Genomic DNA, 23,523 nt, shown 5'->3' on the forward strand with positions numbered 1-23,523 from the left:
CCTCCTGAAATGATCTGGTCTCAACTTGCCAGTGTGCATATACCCATCAAGGATGACTCTCGATCCACTACACCACACTGCCTCTGATAGGCACCAAAGGATCATGTGTTTGAAAGTGTAAAGCACCTCCAGGGTCATTTAAGCCAGCTTCACTTTATAGATACAGAAACTGAGGTTCAGCCAGCATAAGTGTTTCACCCAGGCTCACCCAGGCTCATGGAGGTGTATCACCCCAGAACAGGCATCCTTAGTCTTTTTTGGGTCATGGACTCCTTTGGTAGTCTGGTAAAACCCTACGCCTCTCCTTAGCAGGTTTTTATTCTGATGTTTTAAATTAAATTAAATTTATTTCCAAATTACACAAAGATACATTTTAATAATCCCTTTTTGACATCTTGCAATCCACTTAGCATGTTTTTAAAATGCATAAAATACACAGGATTACAAAGGAAGTCAAGTATGTTAAGATAAAACTATCGCAATATGGTTTAAAATATTTGCAGACTCCAGGTTAAGAAGCTTCGTTGTTATTGTTTGGTCATCTCAGGTACGATTCACTCTTCGTGAACCCATTTGGGGTTTTCTTGGCAAAGATCCCAGGATAGTTTGCCATTGTCTTCCCATAAGAAACTTAACCATAGAAGAATATAACCTCTATGAGGGCAAGGACTGTTTTTTTTCCCCTTTGTGTCCCATGTGCCTAGCCTAGTGCCTCCTACATAACGAGCATTTAATAAATGTTGGTTGAACGAAGTTGAATCCAGAAGGTGGTACATCCTTTCTCATTGTGCCCTTTCTCTCGCTTCTTCTCCTCCCCACGTCTTCCCTGTTGACTTCCCTCTTCCCCAGTGCATTCCCAAAAGCAGAACAGACAGACCTGCGTCCGGAAGAGCTTAATATGCGCCTTTGCTATGGCCTTCATTATCAGCGTCATGTTGATTGCAGCCAATCAGATCCTCCGCAGCGGCATGGAGTAGTAAGTAGTCTTTCATCCGACACTGTGAACCAAACTCGCCATGCATGTGCATGCCCGGTGGGCAGACTTTTTTCCTCCATGAAACCGGAAAGGGTACAAGGTGGACAACAAGACGCTTTCGGCAAAGGGAACCCGAGGCCGGCAGGGCGACCCGTCTTGAGAACCAGCTCCATCTTCTTGTCAGGGACACCAAAGGGCTGTCTTCAATGCTTTAACGGTTTTGTTTCCTAATGCAATAAAATTAAAAAAAAAATAAAATAAAAACCCGGGGAGTTCTGAATTCTTGCTTCAGCCATCAGTAGGAACTCTGAGGAAAAGCTTCATTTCCATCTGGGACTGACGTGTGGTGGTCTATGCTGGGAGTCGGAAAGAGAAAAAGAGAGAGAGAGAGAGAGGGAGAGAGAGAGATCAGAGACTGAGCGTGACCTGCAGTTACTACTGGTCGACTTTATACATCCAACCCAAAGTTTGGCCAACAGCAGACTCTTCCTGGGGGTGAGCCTTGTTTGGCGCCACAGAAGCTGACTGGTGTATCTGCAAAGAAGGCCACCATTTCATCCCCCTCAGCTTCCTCTGTTCACCCCCAATGGAGCCCCTGTGGCATGAGGGCAAAGCCATTGTACAGGGTCATGGTTTTCCAAGTGGTACCACACCTCACTGGTGTGCTGTGTGTTTGCGTGCTATTCCTACTTTTTTTTTAATTGCCTTGGACACAGGACTTTTGTTAGCAGGATTGAGGGCTGGGGAGGAGGGCTTTGGGTCTCCAATTGCAGTTTTCTTTCTGTCCCCAGTGCTGATAGGGGAAGCTCCTTTTATGCACCAGCATCTTGGAATCTGCATAGAGCCTTTTTCCCAAACTTGCCTCCTGTGCAGCCATTAGTGAGAGATTTAAAAAATGAAATATATGTGTATATGTATAAATATATAGATATATTTAGCTTCTTTCTGTATGTGCCCAACTGTGCCATTGTTCATTCTAGATCTTTTGTTCCAGTCACAAAGCGGTCCCTTGGCAAAGCAATTATTATTTTTGACTGGGATAGATGGGAATGATGGAGTGTTTGAAACCCTTCAACTTCGTGTTATCTTTGGTAATAGAGGCAAGGGATGAGCACATCGTTCTGCCAGATCTGCTCGGTAGCTGACACTCTCCTGGAGGTACATCTTCCCTTTTCTCCGTCACTCATCCTTCCTCCTTCCCCGTCAGGCTCCATCAGTGTGTGGGCTCAGGGTAAAATCAGCCGAACTGAGAATTTGAAGCCAAAGTGACTGAGATGGAAAGATCAAACTACTATATTTTACATAACATCTCCTGACATTCAGATTCTGCGATTGACTCATTTTCACGGAAGAGATTTTAATGAGCTTAGCAAACAAGACAGGTAATTTCTTTTGCATGCACGGTGGTGACGGTGCTGGTGTCGGTGCGGTGCTGGTGGTAAAGAAGAGAACAAAATGACCTGTTTGCTATGGAATCTTAAAAACTGTAATTTAGCCTCTTTTCCAAGGTGCCGTACCAGTCCATTACAATTAATTTGTGGTTTTGCCCAGTCTGATTAGTGAATACTCATCAGCTGTAATATTTCTCTGTACCATTTCTTGTTGTACTTTTCCAAGCTCGGTTGGGAGCTCAGAAATACTTCATTAAATTCTGTTATGGGGTTTTTCTGGGTGCATTCTCATCTACATCCCCAAATCCAAAAGCTTTCTCTTGCTTATTGCCTTTTTCCTTCCTGTCTTGGGGTAAACAAAGGCTCTTCTAGCTAGGTTTGGGGGCCTGCTTTGTCTTCTTGGCATCTCCTTTCCAAATCTCTAGCAATGCCCCTTCCTTCCTTCCCTCTCCTCTTCCCCCCAACACAACCATTCTGCAATGTAGCCTCACTCCAAGCTTTCTTCCCTCCTCCCTAGTCACCCTGTGGGTAAAGTGGGGTCAACTCAGCTGGCATAGGAAAGTATAAATCTTCACACTATGCAGATATAAGGGGGTAAAAAAAGACCCACAAAAACAAAACCTTTCCTGTGCATGGCAATGGAAGAGGGTAAAGGGGAAAATGTGAGCCTTTGGGACCCAAAGGCAGGTGGGCCAGGGATCAGGGAATTCCCTTTATGAACTACCCCTGGAGTAAGAGTTTATGTTCTTGTTGACAGTTTTAATTCCACCTTTGATTTGCTGGGTGATCTTGGGCAAGTCACATTCCTTCTCTGGACCTGTTTTCCTACTGATAGAACTAGGAGACTAAGCTATCTGATCTGGAAGATCCCTTCCATATCTGATATTCTCAGCTTCACAAGATCACAGATTTAGAACTAGAAGAGACCTTAGGGATTAGGCCAGTCAAGTCCCTCCTTTTATAGTTGGGGAATGGAAACCCAGAGAGATGGCATGACTTGTGTCCCAAGGCCACTTAGGAAGTATGTAACAGAGCTGGGATTGGAACCCAGGTCCTCTGACTCCAAAACCAATGCTCTATTCAGTAGGCTACTGCCTTGATTCTACACACCCAGGGGCAACTGCTGTATGGAGAGGACCATCTAGTTCCCATAGGTATGCAGAAGTTCATAATGAATGGTACTCCCATAGACCTTCAAGATTAGGATGGAGCCTGGGATGGAAGAAAGCTCTGGATAAACTTGAATTTCAGTTCAGGAATTCCTCAAAGCCAGAAGGCACCAGAAATGTCACTGAATATGAACCCCTCCTTTTGCAGGGGAGGAAACCAAGGCCTTGAGTGAGGAAGTGACTTGTTCAAGGTCAAACCACGCATGTATGCCAGAGCCAGGATTTTGTGTCTTGCCTGTGTTTGCTCTTTCCATAAATGCCCTCTTCTACAGGGTGACTTTCCTTCCCTTCTGAAGTGGCACTGGATCCTAATACTGAATAAAAATGCATGGAAAGGGCTTTAGAGAATACAAATAGATCTCCTTTGATGCTCTCCTGGTTTGTCGCTTCAAAGTAAGAGCTTCAGGGGGCCCCCAAGCATAACCCCAGCAGGGACCCCACTGGCTCTATTGGAAAGAAGTCAGTCCTCCAATAATGGAGGGAAGTGGATAGTATGGAAGGGCCATTGAAAGGAAAATCCATCCTTGGCTAGCCCCCTGTCTCAATACCCCCAGAACGAAAAACCCTAGCCAGAGTACAGGACTTTAAAACACGAGTCAATAGCTGTCTCTGTTCATGATAATTCATCTCAATGGTACTAGACACATAAAGCAGGATAAAAGATTGAGCAGGGCCAGGCTCCTTTGTCTATGTGGCCTCAAAAGTTCCTTTAAATCCAAGTTATTTCAAGGTTGGTTCCCTCACCCCTGGGGCCTTTTCCTGGGGAACAGAGGGTAAACTCAGCTCTTTCTCATTCCCCAAAGACAGCCAGGGCCATGTGTGAAACATCTTAAAGGACTGATCTCTTATTGCCAATTCTAAAAGGACCCCTGCCTTCCACAGGGAGGGAAAGACCAAGGGAAGTACTACCAGGTGTGATGGTTATGCCAGCACATGCTAGAGGACTGAGCCAGAGCCTTATCTCCTGGAACCCATTCCAGCCCAGGTGGTACTTACTTATGTCAATGGGGGGCAAGGCCTATCCCTTTCTCTCTTACCCTTCTTCCATCCTCACCTCTCCAAAGCCCAATTCAGAGCCAGATGAAATAGGGATCAAATAGGGCCTTCTTTAGGAGGGAGAAATTGGCTCTAAGGACAATGTCTACAGCCCGTTCTTAGATTTAGAGTGATGAAGGGAGCTTAGGAGTGATCCAGTCCAAAACCTCTCATTTTTCATATAGGGAAACTGAGGCTTAGAGGAAAAGTGATTTACCCAAGGGGTCATATATATTTTTTCTGGGGCTCATGAAATAATAATGCCCAAGGACCAGAAAGCACCAGAGTGTTCTGAAAGGGGTAAAGGCCAAGAACACTAATGCCCCTGCCCATGTCTGGGGTGTGGGGAGAAGGAAAGAAAGGGGAGAGGAAAGGGGATCAGGAAGGAGGAGGGCTGTCTGTAAAACTGCCTAGGGACCTAGAATCTTAACTATGAGCCCTAGGACAACTTATTAACCAACTTAGTGATGTCCAAGAAGCAATTCCCATTTTGGAAAACAGCCCTACACTGATGGTCTCTCATTGAGCTATTTCCTGGCTTCTCCTTGGTGGTGAGGGATTGGAGGGAGAGCTGATTTTATGGGCCCAATTCCCTGGCTCAGTGGTGGAAGAATTTGTTGCTTCCTTGCAAGGCTGGCCTAGGATACTGATACCCCAGCCTTCCTGTCCTCCTCCCATGGGTGTTTTCTTAGATCTGGCCTCCCTGGGACCTCTTCTCCATCTCACAAATTCTGTGCATATGCCCCCTTCCTGGCCATAGCCTGAGTGAGATGCTTAACCCATAAAAGACCAAGAAGTAGACCACAGAGACCATTTGGTCAATGTTTCCACTTGATAAAGGAGGGAGCAGATTTGGAGAGAGGAAATAACTTGCCCAAGGTCACACATAGCTGAGCCAGGATGTGAAGCTAAATTTTTTGACTCAAAATGCAGACTTTCTTCCTATGCCATATTTATTTGCTTCTTGTCTCTTCTGGCCCCAGAACTGACTGCACAGAATGGATCATTATGCCAAAAAACTAGCTTCCCTGACCTTGGTGAAGGGGTTAGAGGGAAGAGTAGTGGATGGTTCCCTAACCACAGATCCACCTACCCATTCACAAAAAGCACCAGCCTCAGCATCCTCAAGGTCTAGATTGGAGTTTCAAACTTCCACTTAGTGGCTGTGTAGGAAAATCATTTCTCCCTCACTCTCAGTTTCTTCCACTGTCAAATGAGGAAAGGAGGCCAACTTGAATAGACCAGGGCTTCTAAGCTCTTTTGTCACAGGGGTCTTTGGCATCTAGTAAAGCCCATTTTAAAATAATGTTTCTTACCTTCATTCAAAGTCAAAGTGCTAAATTTCAATTAGAAACTAGTGAAAATGAAGATGGAATTTTTCCCCATCTAAGTTCACAAATCCCTCTGGACTAGATGACCTCTCAAGGCTTCTTTTTTTGTGTTGTATTCCAGTCTCTCTAAGTTTGCTGCAGTCCTGTGGGGTGAGGAGGTGGGTAGATCATTGGCAAATAGTGCATCAATAAATCCTTCCTGCCAGGTGCTAATGAGGCCACCAGAAAGGATTGTGGGAAAACAGGAGTTAGGGGAAAAGGGAACAATTAAGGAAAAAATACTTGGGGGAAGGAAAGACGATTATAGATTCCTGGATCTACAAATTGGAAGAGACAGAAGGGGTCATCAGGTCCAACTTCTTCATTTTACAGATGAGGAAACTGAGGTCTTGAGAAATTAAATGACTTTATCCACTGTCACCTAACTACTGTCAGAAGCAAAAATTGAACTATGGGCTTCTGACAGTAGACCTAGTGCTCTGCCCATTGCATAGTGGAACCTCCTTTTTTTTTCCTTTTTCCCTAAGAAGAAGCTGTCTTGTTTGATCCTAAATGTAAGCTTTGCCTCCCACCTCCTATCCCTCATCCCTACAAAATCCTGCCTTTGGAGCATCCTATGTCGGGGTCAGGAGCAGTGCATGGCAAATCCCACAAAGAGCATCTGTATAACAGAGATGTCACTATGGCAACCCACGAACTCCACCGTGGGCTTGCCAAACCACAGAGAAATATGGAATGCTTTCTTAAAGGATGCTGGGGGCTTGCTGGCTCTCAACCCGACTCCCTTGCAAACAGGCTCCTGCTGGCAGGAGAACATCCTCCCTCCAACCACTGGATCCATCTTGCTACCTTTCCCTCCCTGCTTCCCTGTCCTGCGGTTACACTTGCTTGTTAGAGCAGGCCAACTGTCGCCAGGGGGGATTTCACCCACTGCCCCCCTCTAAATGTGGCCCCTGAAGCCAAACTGTGGTCTGGAGGGCAGCAAAGCCTTTAATCCATCCATTAAAAAAAGCCTCATCTTGTCTGTTGAAGTTTTCAATGAGCCAGCAATGTGGAGTGAGGTAGCCATAGGAGGTTCAGCCATAGGTTGATTCCACATCTCCTATTTCAGGAGTTTCAGTGAGGTCAACAATGGATGGCGGACCAACTTCCTGTATTGCTAAGCAATAGATAGTGAGGTCTTTCAAGTAGAGCCAGATGAGGCCAAAGAGGTGGTCAAGTCCAACTTCTTCTTTTTACAGTGGAGAAAGCTGAGGCCAAGGGAGATAAAGTAACTTTCTTAAAGTCATGTAGGTGGATCATAGGATCATAAGTCCAGAAATGGAAGGTATCCAAGAAGCCACGAAATCCAGTCCCCTCATTTTACCTATGGGAAGACAAAGGATAGAAAGTGACTTTCCTGGGGTCACTCAGTCAGGATTTGAAGTCCTCTGATGCCAAATACAACAGTTATCTCCTATGCTTGCTGCCTCATATGAATGATGCATGGGAAGAAATGTCCTTTCCTTATCTGATCTTATCTATTCTTTGTCACATCCTTAGGACAAATAGTCTGCCATCCTCTGTCTGTCCTCATTCAAAGTCATTAAAAGATGATAAGTCTACTTTGGCCATCTTTGCTCCTCTCTGACCTTATCCCCCTCCCCTTGAGTGGACCAAATGATGAGATGAGTCACCAGCAACCCAGTGAGATGAAACACTCACCTTTTGCCCTAAGAAGTTTGCACTAAGTTCACCTACCAGACCTGAGTCAGAGATGAAGTGATCTCCATTCCCAGTGTTTCCCACCTAGTAGTGGCTCCCCCATGGACTGAGGTCCTCAGCACCCAGAGTGGGCAAGGTGTCTGATTGGGACAACTGCTCTCCAGGGTTGGGGGTTCTGGGTTCACTTGAGTCTCATCACTGCCTGGGACAGATGCACCTGCTGGACTGTCCTAACCCATCCTATGTTCCCATGCTCATCACCCTGGCTTTGTGCCATCTATCCAAAGCTACCAAGGTACATTGATTCATGGGGTCCCCTGTGCAAAGGAGAAATGAGTATTATCTAACTATGCCTTCATTTTGCCAATCAAATAAATTGAGGCTCAGAATAATAAACTAACATATATATAGCACACTGATATTTATATCAACTCATATGTATATAGTTCTTTGACATTTGCAAAGTGCTTTAAATACACAAATTCATTGAAGCCTCACAAAAATATCCAGACATTATCACCCTCATTTTACAGGTGAAGAAACTCACTCATTCAGAGATCTTAAATGATTCAATTATGTCTTCAAAGGCCAGAGGCTGGATTTGAACCCAGGTCTGCCTGATTTCAAGTCTAGCACCAAGCAGAGGCAGGCCACAGTGTCTGTTAATACTGTGATGGAGGACTCTTCTTCCAGCGAGGAGCGTGAAAGGTATGGGAACTTCATGGTGAACAGATGTTCTGCCTCTCTGAAGAAGATGTGGTAAGAACATCTGGGCTCTGGTTGTAGGAGGAAGAGTGGAAGTGAACTGAGGCTGAAAGAGCCTCTATCAGAAGCTGGAAATCTTTACTAGGGAAGTTAAATTGGAGTATTCTTTTCTGGAGGTCTTGAAGATTGTGGGATCATGAATTTAGGGCTAGATGGAGGATTAGAGACCATTGAGTTCATCTCATTCATTTTTAAGAGGAAAGCTCTGAAGTCCAGAAAGGTTAAATGATTTACTCTGTGTCACACAGGCAGTTAGTGGTAGACAGAGGCAGAGGAAGAGCTCAAGTCCTCTGATGTTCTCATTTGCCTGCAAGAGGGCTAGTGTCAGAATTCTCTGGAGGAAAGAGAAGGGAATTGCCTTGGATGGCTTTATTAGCTACTTTCTCTGTACCCCAGGATTCTTGGTTCAGGGGTTCATCTTTTGGTTCTCCCCATTCTCATACCACTCCCCAGCAAACCTTCATCATTCAGTGATTCTTTGAGGAGAAAGAAAGACTCAAAAAGAGTGAAGAAAACCTAGTCAGCAGCCAAGGTCTTCGTTTCAAATAATTTAAAGTCATGTTCAAATAAAAGAGGCTTTCAGCTGCCTCCTAAAGACCCTGTCTCCATGACAATCTAAATGTCAGGACTGCTCAGCTTCACGACACGCTTCCTTTGGCTAAGCTGCTCCTAGATGGGAGTCAGCAGTGATGGGACTTTGTAGCACAGTGCCCGGCTGCCTTAAGTCACTTCAGTAAATAAGTAACTGAGTGAGTTACCGAGTGAGTGAGCAAATGGATAAGTGACTGTGTAAGTGAGTGAGGAGTGTGCACCTGAGTGAGTGAGTGAATAGCCGAGGGAGAGAAGGAGAGAAGGAGTAAATATGGTGTGGAGGTAGGGAGAAAGTGGACTCTACATTCCAGGGGAGCCCTTCCTAGCACTAACATTCAAGGCAATCTCTGGAGGTGTGATCCCAACCCAGGGTGCATTTCCTGACACCTCAGGGAGTGTCCGGTGAGCACAAGGGGAAAATTAACCTGGAGGCATGCTGATTTAGGAGGTAAATCTCTGTCTTTTAGGAATGGGCCAAAAGAGTTTCCACCAGTTTATAGAATCATAGATATATGGCAGGAGGGGATGTCAGAGGTCACCTAGTCATAGGATCATAGATTTTGAGTTGAGACACCAAAAGCTCCTAATTTGCATAAAAAAACTCAATAATCTGTCTCTGCCTCTATCTCTCTGTCTCTGTCTGTCTGTATCTCTCTCTTTCTCTCTGTCTCTCCTTTTTTCTAACATGCATTCAGGTTGAGATTTGGATTTTAAAGCCAGAGTTGTGCTGTCTCATTGAATGCTAAGGTATGCTAGTGTAGAGATAGATCCACAAACAGATTTCCAGTGAGATTGGAAAAGGACCAGAGAAGATAGAACCTGGGATGTCACAACATCATAGATTTAGGACTGTCAGGAACTCCAAAGGCATCTATCTACTTCACCTTCCTCATTTTGCAGATAAGTCCCAGAGAAGTGGTGAGCAAAAGCAGACAGGTCATAAATGGCAGAGCCAGAATGAAAACCTTGGCCCTGTGATCCGAAAGCCAGTATTCTTTCCATTGTGTCATACTGTGGGCTGGTTTCTGCTTTTCTTCTCTCAAGATTTAATCCAAATAAAAGCCCCTGAGGGTGGTAAGAAATTAGAACTCTGAGAATCTAAAGGAGCTCTGAGGAAGACCCAGATGGGTTCTTAGGGTTCCAAGGTTGCCTAGAGTGGAGAAAGGGTGTTTGGGTCATTAAATTAGAAGCTCCAAGAGCCTCTGGACCTTAACCTTTGCCTTCCTAGAAATTGAGTTTATTTGGCTTGAAAACCTGTACTGGTCAGCTCAAAATTATACACACCAGCTATAATTCTCCAGGTATTTGCTGGACTCTTTCTCAACAATGTTGCTCAAGGTGTCCTCTAAAGCAAGGTTCTTAATCTCTTTTGGTCATGGAATCCTTAGTAAATCTGATGAAGCCTATGGACCCCTTGTCAAAGTAATTTTTAAATATTTACATTGTATATTGTTTAATATTTAAATATTTATATTATTTGTATATTTAATATACAAAGTAAAATTAAATATATGAGATTACAAAGGAAAGCAATTATATTGAAATCCAAGTTCATGGATCCTTTGAACTCTATTCATGGACAGCAGGTTAAGAACCCCTGATCTAAAACTATAATTTCTAACAAACATGAATTTCCTGCTCCTTCGGGGTCTCTAGTAAATTCACCTTCATGCTGATTGAAAATATAAATATGTACCTTTTAGGAATGCAACAAGTTCAAGGGACTCAACTGATAAAACTCTTCAGAAGTAGGGGCAGAGTTAGCCCAATCTAAGCAGTCCCACCTTGTTGTTGTGATGAGAAATCTGCTGATCATGGAAACTTGCCTCCTCCTACATAGCAATAATCCTTTCCCTGGATGGAATGTCATAGGAAATGCCAAGCCCAGACACAATACACTTCACAGTTCCTGGGCCAAGAAATGAAAGGGGAAGAGAAAAAAAAATAAGTCTCTCAATATAGGTTGTATGAGCATTTTCCCTGCGGGCCTGGCCTACTTTTGGAATGAATAGTTCCACATATCCACTTCAGGAGGGACCACCTTGGCCACTGAGCTGTCCATCGTCCTGAACTTAATGATCCGTCAGACTTTGACATGCCCTGGCAAATACCAAAAGGAGGCTGGCACTGGCTCCTCTTGAAGAGTTCGAAATGCTGACATGTCCTCTGGGCTCTGGGAGCCGCTGGTGTAACTCAAGTCCATCAGGATGGACAGGAGAGGAGAAGAAGGGGAAGTTATTGATTGAGCATAGCAAAATGAAAACAACACAAAATCCAGAGGCAGGAAAGGAGGAGTCTAGCTCCCACTTTATTTAAAGTTAGACTTAACAATTTTAAGTGAGTTTCCCCCCTTATGTACCCCACCTCAAACTCTGGACTTCACTTTTCTCATCTGCAAAATGAAAGGTTTGGGCTAGATGTCCTCTGAGGTCCTTTGTAGTGCTAAGAATGTTTATATGAATAAGCTAGAATCCATATTCTAGGTGAAGAAGGTTACCATGATGTTTCCCCATATGCAATGATAGGGGCAGTGTGGGTTCCTGGTCAGAGAACTGATCTTCAGAGTCAAGAAGACCTTGGTTCAAGTGACCTCTTACCCTTTGGAGCCATATGAGCCTAAGGAAATAGTTTTAACTCTCAGGGTGCCTCAGGCAATCCCCTAGAACCCATGGAAGGGAGTATGGTATGGTGGAGAGAATCCTGACCTTAGAGACACAGGACTTGAGCTCAAATCCTACCTCTGACACTTATTACTTGTGTGACCTTGGGCAACCCTGGGCCTCAATTGTCCTATTTGCAAAGTGAAAGGAATTTAACTAAGTGGTCTCTGAGGTCCGTTCCAGTTAATTATCCTATTACCTCATAATTCTAAGATCCATTTTCTGCTAAGTCAGAGACAGGTTGGTATCTATCTGCCCTTGTGGAAGTATTTCCCACCTCAATAGTTGCCTACATTGATAAAATAAAAATCATTTATTAAAGGCCAAATTGTTTTTTAGCCTTCTAAGACCTGGTACATTACCTCTCCCCAAGGACTCCACCAAGTCCAGGAAGTTGGGTTTGGCTGGTAAAATGATCCAGATTGGCTTTTCTTGTGTTAGTCAAGCTTATTGTCTTGTAGCCATAAGACTTTGCTCAATAACCTTGGCTGTTCCTATTCCATCTGCTGATTTGGGAAGAATCAAAGATTGGCTTTTGTTTCCTTTTTCCTTTCAATTTGCAAATTAATGGGCTAGAGAAGCTAGAAAAGATGATCTACGCCATCTTTGCCACCCCCTCCTTCCTTTCTAACATCTCATAGGAAAACAAAAGGAGTTGAAATTTTTAAAGAATTAGAATAAAGGGGGGGAAACTCCATTCCAGCAAAAGAAGCTTGTTTCTTCATTTGAGAGAACTTGACTGGAAGCTCCAGAGTAGAAGAACACAATTTTAAGCCGCTGCTCTTTTCTGTGAGATGGAGGACAGTTCTCAAATAGAAGTGAATGGTTTTTCATTTCAACACACAACCCTTCAGAAAGACTTCTATCTCTGATCTCCTTCAAGAAATAGATTATTACAGCCTTAGACTATAGACTAGATTTTCCCTTTGTCAGCCAGACAAGCTTGCTAGAATTTAGGTAAATGGACTAGATGACCTCTGGAAGGACACTTGGAACTTCATAGAGTCCAGAGCTGGAAAAGCAGACAGTCAAAGAGCATTGATGATGAGGAAAAGACCTCAGAAAGCATCTAGTCCAACCCATTCACTTTATGATTGAGGAAACTGAGACCCAGGGAGATTAAGCAATTGGTTCAAGGTCACAAGGGTAGTAAGCACCAGGGATGACATTTGAACCCAGATCCTCTCACTCCAGAGCCAGTGTTTTTTTTTTCCTCCCCTGTACCATGCTCTCCCCATAGGCTAACAATATACTAAACACATTTTCTCCTTTTGAGTTCTGGTAGAGATCTAACAAAATATAGAGCAGAGGAAAAGTGAGAAGTATGAGATCAACAAAACCTACAATCTCTTTGTAGTATATTCAAATCCAATATAAGGCACGTTTCCTCCAATTTTACTCTTCCTGAAAAATCAGAAGCCGCCATTACCATCTATTTATCTCTAACCTCTCCATCTTAAATCAGTGTTTGTGAGCATTCCTTGTCCCCTAAGGAAATAACTGTGGATTCCTCAGGCCTTTCCTGGGGAGAGAAGGAGAGCATGACCTTTTGGTAAACTCATGCTTACATCTTTCTCTTAGCTCCTTCTCTAGAAAAGCAGAGAATGTTCTTCCATTCCTCCATGAAGATTGAATTCAGGGGGGTCTTTTAGTGGCCCCCAGCAGGCTTTTCCCCCTTCCTTCCTCTGACTCAGAGCTATAATGAAGTTTCCATACAATAATTTCCAAAGGACCTACCAAAGAAAATGGCCTTACTGGGGAAATGGAACCAGAAGCACAGTAAAAGAGGCAGAGACCACTGCAGAAGGACAGAGTGTTCCAGACAAATGCCATGTAACTGTGCTGCAGCCACAATTTACTTCCCAAGGTACTGGATTGAAAAGAATGTGCCCAAGGGGCTGTGATCTGCCTCTGCTTCCTGTCCTTACCCAACATGCCAGAGTCAACCCATCACCATTCACTTCTAACAATTAGAGTTGTCTCAACTCAGCAGCCCAGGTAGACCCATATCCAGCACACATCACTCTTCAGGTCTAGTGTTTTCTGTTCTTTGTGTCATTGTTGTCTATTTCCAATCGGTCAATCTCTACCCATTCATCCTTATAAGCTTTTCATTTCTCATTCTGCACTAATCAATCACTTCAGCTCATTATCCCATGACATGGTATTTTAATTAAGAAGAAAGTCAACAGAATGGTCAAATGAAAAACCTTTGTACAAAACTGTAAATATTAATATAAATTAACTTGGCATGCAACTTATTTAACTAATGAATTATCTGTTATTAAACTGCTGTCTCAGTGTATAAAGGAAAACTGACTGCCATATTTACCAGATGTTTCCTCTAACCAAACATGATTGTAAATATATAATCTGTATAAAAAATTTTAATTTTACCAGTATTTATGCAATAGAAAAATAAAGGTTCTTTTCTTTTCTTTTGATGATACAATTCATTCTAGCCAACATGATTTACAAGTGGGAACACTGAATTTCATTCCAGTATCATAGAGAAACAATTAGGTTGGCCAAGCTATTAAAAAAAACAAGGGTGTCTCCCTTCAGAAAAACAGAGGATGATAAAGAACCTTGATTTCTAATTGTGTAATGGAGTTTGGAAGCAAGATGGGGGAACAGGCAGTTTATATAACAAAAACAGGGATGGCAAAGGAGCTAGTGGCTTCATAGCACCACATCAGACAGAGACAAGCCATGTGACCCTGGGGAAGTTACTTAACCCTTTTTGCCTCAGTTCCCTTATCTGTAAAATGAGCTGAAGAAGGAAATGGTAAACTACTCCATTATCTCTGCCAAGAAAATCCAAAATGGGGTCAGTCAGATATAAATGAACAAAAAATTAAAACAAACAATGCCTGATCTAGTGAAAACAGCACTTGACCAGGGGATCTAGGTTCTTGCCCTGTCTCCATCACTAATTTCCTCTGTGATCTTGAAAAAAAAAAGCATTTCATGCAACCCTTCCTTTAGAACCAGAAAAGTCATCAGAAGTCATCTATCTAACCCTAATTCTCATTTTGCAGGTGAGAAGTAATTTGCCTTTGTTCATACAACTAGTTGGTGACAGAGGCAGGATTGGAACTGTCTTTCTGACTCCAAGGAAGACACTTTAACCACCAAGTCATTCTCACAATCTTTATCTGTAAAATTCAAGGCTTAGACTAGATGACCTTTTGTCTTTTCTTAATATTTTTTTCCGCAGAGATAAGTGACTTGCCCAAGTTCACACAGCTAATGAGTGTCTGTGACTACAGTTGAACTCATGATGATGAGTCTTCCTGATTCCAACCCCAGGACTCTTATTTATTACACCACCTAGCTTCCCCTTGACCTTTAGTCTTTCTATGTGATTAGCAAGAAGTTTTGGTAGACCCCAGAGTCAAGAGACTAAATTCCACTTCTCTCACTTACTAGATATGTCCATGCCTAAGTCTTCACTATTCCTTTATTAATATTTGTCATTGTTATTTTGTTCTTTTTTTGTTTCATTTTGTTTTTCTATTTTGTCCAAATCTGTGACCAGCAGAGGTGGTATTATTGCCCTAAATCAAATTCAATCCCTTAGGTACCTTCTAGGAGACATTCTATGAATCTAGACTGTCTCCTCCATCTCAATCTGCCAATACCCTCCTAACAATAATATTTCATTTCTATCTACTTTTCCATGTGTTTCCAATTTTTAAATTTTAGTTAACTATTATAACTCTGAAGAATGACCCCTAGAACATAGTCCTAGAGCTAGAAGGGATCTTAGAGGGCATCTGGTCCAACTCCTTCATTTTTTAAAAGCCCTTACCTTCTGTCTTAGAATTTATACAGAAGAGTGATAAGGGCTAGGCAATTGGGGTTATGTGTCATGCCCAGGGTCATATAATTAGGAAGTATCTGAAGCTATATTTGAACCCAGGACCTACCATTTATAGGCCTAGTTCTCAATCCACTAAGCCACCTAGCTGCCCCCCCCACTCCATTTTATGGAGAGGAACTCTTAAATGCTCTGTAACTTGACTGATTACAAAGCATCGTCTTCAACCTAGGGCTCCTGACTCTTATTTAAGTGATGGCTTGTTTGATTCTAATCCATGATGGGACCTCACTTTTATTGTCAGTACTGTCCAAATAGCTTTACCTAAAATTCTTTTCCAAAAGCTTATACCTGGGCTAAAAATCTGGTTATTCCAGTGGGCAGTATCTCCAAGGTACCTTTTTCTAGTAGACATTTTTTTATGTACTTGACATCTTTTGAATAATGTGCCCAGTGGTAACAGCCCATCAAGAGAAGACAAGAATCTTGCTATTGTTTAATAATCCTAAATGTCTGCTGTTCAAGGCATGAATAACTGAACTTTCCCCACCATTAAGGCTACCTTGCTGTACTCCATAGGTAGAAGACACAATTTGTTCTTTTCATCCACTTCAGGTAGCAATTCCACAATGCCTAGAAATCCTAGTCTATGGAGAAATGGAACACAGGAGAATAAAATTGGAATTTGCCTCATAGTCCACCCTGAAAATTCTGCCACACACTCAGAGACATCCAAATATAGGATAACGTCCAATTTAATTAACCTGAAGGGCTGGCTAATGTTGAGTATAAAGCTAAACTTTTTAAAGCAAGGTCTGAATTCACCTTGATATTTTGACTATATCTTTTGTGATTAACTTAGTTTAATTAAATTACCTTTATACCAAATAGAGTTTCCCTGTAATTGGGGTTATGTTCCATAGACAACATTAGCCAAATATGAATAATTTTGGACATTAACCAGCTTGTACAAAACTTTTAATTTATGCCTAATTCTCATCGATTCCAATTTTTCCCCCTTATTAATCAAGAAATTTTTACTAGAAAATGAAGTTTGGAATTGGGCTTTCAATGACAAGAGTCGTGTCATGTGGTAAATGGGATCATATGTAGAAAAAAAGATCCATTGAGACTTAAGACTGTATCTCAGGATTATGTTTAAATTTTTTATAAGCCTATAGTAAAGTCGATTATGAGATTGGCCACTATTGACATTATCTCTTTGCACTTCCCTCTGTGTGAGAGAACAAAGTAATAATTTAACCCTACACTTCACCCTAACACTCACTCAGCTAACTCAACTTTATTCTGAATGTTATATTTATTTAGAACCCAGAATTTCCATCACCTATACTCTAGATTCATGTTGGCAAAGGTGTGGCACACATGCCTGTTATGTTAGAAGGAGCTGCTTTCTTCCTGTTCTCCACCACGCTGGAGGACATATTCTACATGCCCCATCCCTCTGTCTAGCAGCCCAATATGAGCACTTCCTCCCTCTGCTCTCTGGGATAATGCAGGGGGCTCATAGGCAGCTTGAAGGTGCAGTTTGGGCACACAATCTCTGAAAGGTTCACCAGTGCTGCATTAGATCAAGCTATGGTGCAGAAGCAAAGAATGACCTGTAATAGATAGCTCAGGGAAATAAGGAGTCCTGGGGACCTGTCTGGATGGAGCAAGTCTGTGACCAGGAACCTTTGAAACTGACACATTGGTCCCTTTCATCACCTTTGTGCCCATTTGAGGGGTCATCTCTGACTTGGCCACACACAGGCCATATATTTTTCATACCTCTAAAAACATCAAAAATCCATTTTTGATCCCTACATCTTACTGAAACCAGGAGTCAGAGACAATGCCTACAAGAGGTGAGCTGCTATTGGGATGCAGTGTGGAGGAAGGTAAGTGAAGGTGTTCATTCCCTCAGAAATGAACCTATCACCAGAAAGAGAGGAGACAGTCCATTGACTGCTCAACTCTTCATTCTGATTGACAACTAATATGATCTTGAACTCTCTTCTCTTCTCTAATGAACCCTCTTCTCTCTTTCCCTTGTTGCCAGATTGTGACTTTAAGACTCACAACACCAAAAGGACAATAGCCTTTCAAAGGATCCTAGATAAGCAGCCCCATCTCATTAATTTTATTGATGAGGAAACTGGGGCTTTGAAGAGAAAAGAACTTGCCTCAAATGGCAGAGCTCCTCAGGTGGACATAAAATGCAAAGTATGTGGTGTTTGATGTCTCAGTATGTGGAGGTCAATCCCTTGACCTGTCACACTGCCACATTAACAGTGTGACCTTGGGCAATTCTGTTTCCTTATTTGTAAAATGAAGAGGTTGGACTAGAGAGTCTCAAAGGTTCCTTCTTAATCTCTAATCCTATGAGTGGTAGAGCTCGGGACCTAATGTAAATCTTCTGGCTCAAATTTAGCCATCTCAATGCTCTAATTAGTGGGGAAATAAAGTAAAGGCAGTTGAAGGTGGGGCAGCTTAGGTGCCATAGTGGATAGAGTATTAGACTTCTGAGTTCAAATCTAGTCTCAGACACTTCCTGTCTGTGTGATCCTTGGGAAGTCACTTTACCTTATTAGTCTCAATTTCCTCATCATAAAATGAGCTAGAATAGGAAATGGCAAACCACCCCAATATCTGTCAGGAAAAGTCCAAACTCTCTTTGCTTCAGTTTCCTCATTTGTAAGATGAGCTGGAGGAAGATATAGCAAACCACCCCAGTATCTGTCAAGAAAAGTCCAAATTCTCTTTGCCTCAGTTTCCTCATTTGTAAGATGAGCTGGAGGAGAAAATGGCAAACCACCCCAGTATCTGTCAGGAAAAGTCCAAACTTTCTTTGCCTCAGTTTCCTCATTTGTAAGATGAGCTGAAGGAGGAAATGGCACACCACCTCAGTATCTGTCAGGAAAAGTCCAAACTTTCTTTGCCTCAGTTTCCTCATTTGTAAGATGAGCTGGAGGAGGAAATGGCACACCACCCCAGTATCTGTCAGGAAAAGTCCAAATTCTCTTTGCCTTAGTTTCCTCATTTGTAAGATGAGATGGAGGAGGAAATGGCACCCCACCCCAGTATCTGTCAGGAAAAGTCCAAATTCTCTTTGCCTCAGTTTCCTCATTTGTAAGATGAGCTGGAGGAAGATATAGCAAATCACCCCAGTATCTGTCAGGAAAAGTCCAAAACTCTCTTTGCCTCAGTTTCCTCATTTGTAAGATGAGCTGGAGGAAGATATAGCAAATCACCCCAGAATCTGTCAGGAAAAGTCCCAACTCTTTGCCTCAGTTTCCTCATTTGTAAGATGAGTTGGAGGAGGAAATGGCAAACCACCCCAGTATCTTTGCCATGAAAACCCCAAATGGAGTCAGGAAGAGTCAGGCAGAAGAGAAACAACTAAATAGCAAAAACGAAGATCAGCTCATAGATCATAGAGTGACACATCTCGGGCTGGTTCGTTCAATAACACACACAGATGTTCTCTTACTTCCAGAAGCCATGTCTGTCTGTGCTTAGTTCTGCTGAGTGTTGCCTGGTTTCTGACCCAGACTAAGGTCACCAAAACTCCCACTGTGGCACAGTGACCCTGGAGGGTTTGTGTAAGGATTTGTTTTGTGTAGTAGCACCTCCTCACACCACTCAGCCAGGGGCACCGTCATACCAACACACATTGGCAGGCTTGGCCTTGGCTCCATTAGGTAGCAAACTCTTGGGCCAGCCAAGCTTTGGAATGGTTTTTTCCACCATAAAGAATGTCCAGGAAGTAAGTCGGGCTGCAATCAAATGGAGTCTGTCAATAGCTAAATCGTGTGGTTTTCCTCTTTAACTTGAGATTCCTTTGTGATCTGTGGAGCGCCTTGTGGCTCTGGCAGAGAGACGGTAGCCCACGAGGTCCCCTGTGACCTCAGTGGCCTCCTTGGATTTCTCGTTTGGATGCGAGGAAGCTCGAAAACATCTCTCCTTCATTCAAACCCCAAGTGCTTTGGCAAGCAAAGGTCCTCGGTGTCAACACACACAAACAATAGCATATCTCCACAGAGAAGTAGAAAATCAAATTTCCACATCATCTTGGGGGTTGTTTTCCCTGCTCTGCCTTCAAAGTAAATGTGCTCTGAATTTCCTGCCCAGAGGAAAAAAAAAGAAAAAAAGGAAAAAGAAAAACAACACAGTGAACTTTCTTTAATCCTATCGCTCTGGCAACCTCAGCGCCAAAACCTACGCACTCAGCTCCTTTGGATGTTAAACACCATCTTGAGAGCTGGGGAAAAGCACGGAGGAGTTCACTGTGGTTATATTTATTTCTTCTGTTGTTTTTGTTGTTCGGGCTGTCACGGCTCTGATGACGTCCTACGAGAACTTGGCCAATCACATAGAAATCTCCTGGTATTATGACAGACACCGAGAAGCCCGATTGAGACTGTGTGGTGTCAGATCCTCCATTCTCTAAGACACCCACCTCAGGTGCTGAGCTGATAATGGGACCCAATTTGCTGGTTCTTTTGGCTCCCACTTTGGTTTCAGTTCACAGATATACAGCCAGAAAGAATGCACTGAGTCCAATCCCTTCATTTTACAGATGAGGAAACTGAGGCCCAGTGAGGTTAAATAACTTGTCCAAGATCACACAGGTAGCAAGAATAGCAGGTGGGATTTGAATCTAGGATCTCTGACTTTAAAACCAGAAATCTTTTCCCTGAGTCTTGCAGTGAGAAATGGGAGGGTGGGTTAAGCCAGGTTCATCTGACTTTTTAATGTGACTGACAGAGAGACAACTTGGGAAAGTGGCTAGAGATCCAATGGCCTCGGATCCAGGGTTCAAGTCCTGCCTTTGACAAAAACTGACTATGCCACTCTGGGGATGTCTTAACCTCTTAGTGTCTCCAGGTAATTCTCTACTACTTAAATTGCAGAAAAGGTGAGTTGGAAGAAGCCAGCCAATGCTCTGAGACTTAAAGGTCCATAAAATTTGCAGATCTGAATGGGTAGAGGGGATTTCAATATGATGAATTGCCTATACAAAGAAATTACTAGAATGTTTTTTAACCTTCTTTCTTCTCCAAAAGAGGAGAATATCTTTTGTGACGTCTAGCCCAAATTCCCTGCTGGCTGGTGCCTCCACACACCCACTCAAAATTATTTTCTATTAAAGAATTTTAAACCCTTACCTTCTGTCTTAGTAACACCTCTAAGACAGATGGGCAAAAACCAAGGTGAAGTGGCTTGCCCAGGATCACACAGTTAGAAAGAGTCTAAGAACAGATTTGAACCCAGGGCCCCTTTCTCTAAACTTGGCTCTCTGTGAACTCAGTCCCATAGCTGTCTCTTCCCACTAACTTTATTTTTTTAAAACCTTACCTTCCATCTTAGAATCAATACAGAGTATTAGTTCTAATGTAGAAGAGTGAAAAGGACCAGGAAATGGGGATTAAGTGATTTGCCCAAGATCACACACTTAGAAAGAGTCTAAGAACAGATTTGAACCCAGGACCCCTTTCTCTAAACTTGGCTCTTTGTGAACTCAGTCCCATAGCTGTCACTTCCCATTTACTTTATTTTTTAAACCCTTACCTTCCATCTTAGAATCATTGATTCTAAAGCAGGAATGGTAATGGCTAGGCAATGGAAGTTAAGTGAGTTGCCCAGGGTCCTACTGCAAGGAAGAGCCTGAAGCCAGATTTGAAGCCAGCACTTCCCATTTCTACGCCTGGCTCTCTGTGCACTGAGCTACCTAACTGCCTTTCCCATTTTCTTTTAATGCTTTCTATTTATTTGCTTGTCTATGATTTGTTGTTCCTAATTCCTAAAGGGTAGGGACTGAAGTTTCACTTTTTGTATCCACAGTGCTTAGAATTGTCTCTGGCTCTTAGTAGGCTGTTTAATAACTGCTCATTGATTGACTGATCGATACAGAGTACACAGTCAGGCAACTTCTCTTGGATAAGAGAGGAGCCCACCTAATAACTAGCAGGGAAAAACTCCAAACCTTTGCTGGCTTTTTCTTTGGAGAGTCTGCGATTGGCATCCTGGTGAGACTGATTTCAGCTGCATTGCTCCAGAGAGCACCCAGCTGAGGCAGCCCTCTCCCTCATTGTTCTGGCTGCCCCATGTAATTACATGGTGGGGAGAGTGACCTATTGTTCTGTTTACAGTTCCTTCTCTTCCATCTGCCCCTCTGCAGGAGCTATGCCTCCATCTCAGCTCCACTGGCCACCAGCGACAGGCAAATGGTGTCACTTCCAAAAGAGGGAAGAAAGTAGGCTCTTAACGTTAGAGACAAGCGAGTTGGGTGTCAATTCCTGGCAAAATTCTAAGACACATTGTCAAAGGGCTTGTTTACAAGCACTTCAGAAAAGGCAAACAGCCATCTCTCTGAGCCAGCATTGGTTCATTAAGAACAGTCATGCCTTATTACCTTATCAGGCGGGTGGGTTGATCAGGGAAATGCCACCAACACCACAGAACTGCAATCTGGGAAAGAATTCTGGACACAGTCTCTCGGGACATCCTTGGAGACAACATGTGGGGCGTTAGGTGGGCATAAAATTGGTTTAATGACCAAACCTCAAGAGTGATTAACTATTATATCAATATGGAGACAATATGGACTAGCGGGCAGGCAGTTAGGTGGTACAATGAATAGAGTATTGAGCCTAGAGTTAAGAAGACTTATCTTCATGAGTTCAAATCTGGCCACAGACACTTATTAGCCATGTGACCCTGGGCAAGTCACTTCAACCGGTTTGCCTCTATTTCCTCCTATGTCAAATCATCTGGAAAAGGAAATGGCTTACCACTCCAGTATCTTTCTCAAGAAAACCCCAAATGGGATCATGAAGTGCTGGACACAACTGAAAAATGGATAGTAGATAGAGTACTGGAGTTGGAAGGACCAGGGCTTAAATCCTACCTATGTATCATCTGTGTGACACTGAACAGGCCACCTCATCTCTCAGCTTCCTTATCTATAAGAAAAGGAGGTTGGATTTGATTGCTTCTAGGGTCTCCTTTAACTCTTAAAATCTGCAGATGCTGTAAAACTGGGAAGAATAACTACTACTGTGGATGGTTGAATTGAAGCCTCACTTATCACCTTGGAGAAGGGTCTCTATTGGAGGATCCTGGGGATCTGTCCTTGGTTCTGTTCTGTTTGATATTTCTGTCAATCTCTTGGACCAAATATAGTTATTGCTTTTGGACCTGATCCATGGTTTCCTGAGAACAAGTGAGCTCCTGGTGCAGAAAATCCCTCTACTAATATATATTGGCATCTTCTCTACAAGTTAGAGAAGATAAATGACTTGCCCAAGATGACACAGCCGATGTATGTCAGAGGTAAGACTTAATTACATTCAGTTCATCTTGACTCCAACTCCAGCTCCCTGATTTTTATGCCATTTCTTACCCTCCTGTAGTATGCTTATTAAATTTGCAGATGCCTTGAAACTAGGAGGAAGAGCTACTACTGTGGATGGGTGAATTGCAGTCACAAGATAACGCTACAGTCTGGAAAGATGCTACAAATTTAACAAGGTAAACTATGATAGGGACAAATGTAAAGGCTTCCACTTGGGCTTAAAGGCAACAGCTGCACAAGACTTTTGTGTTAGGGTTTTTTTTTCTTTTAATGGGGACGCAGCTCCAAAATAAGTCAATGAGGAATTGATTCTCTAGATAAATTTTGAGTGTGTAAAGTCAAGCAGTATTTCTGATTCAACTGTCAGAGTGGGTGATAGTTTTATTTAGAAAGCAAGGAAAATAAAGTACTCAACTACTGAGTTGTCTGGGCAGATGAAAGAAATATACCTTGGATAAATCGCTCTATACAATAACCCCAAAAAGCTTTTCTCCTCTGTACAAAGTTCAATTCTGATGTAGATGAACAATGCAATGAATTGCAGCATCTTTAAATCAGACGTCCAGGCCTAGCAAATCAAGCCGACCTACTCAGGGCTGCCACAGAAGACTGTGGGGCCATTGTAATTGATACCATTTTAAGCCTCTTTCTGGATCCAAGTTTTCACGGCTTCTCCATCACTGGAGACCCTGTGAAGATTCAAATTCTCCAGAGACTG

The 23,523-nt window shown here is 42.8% G+C and overlaps 1 protein-coding gene across 2 annotated transcripts in view; it reads left to right on the forward strand.

The window, feature by feature from the left end:
• The window catches only part of CALN1 (calneuron 1), a 529,462-nt gene extending 515,391 nt beyond the window's left edge, over positions 1-14,071 (forward strand). For both annotated transcript variants that reach the window (XM_007485687.3, XM_007485689.3), the window contains one exon: positions 850-14,071. In XM_007485687.3, the coding sequence (XP_007485749.1) occupies positions 850-977 (128 nt within the window). In that variant the 3' untranslated portion in view covers positions 978-14,071. The remainder of the gene's footprint in view (positions 1-849) is intronic.
• The last annotated feature ends 9,452 nt before the right edge of the window (positions 14,072-23,523 follow it).

The sequence above is a fragment of the Monodelphis domestica genome, chromosome 2 (genome assembly GCF_027887165.1).
Source record: "Monodelphis domestica isolate mMonDom1 chromosome 2, mMonDom1.pri, whole genome shotgun sequence".
NCBI lineage: Eukaryota > Metazoa > Chordata > Mammalia > Didelphimorphia > Didelphidae > Monodelphis > Monodelphis domestica.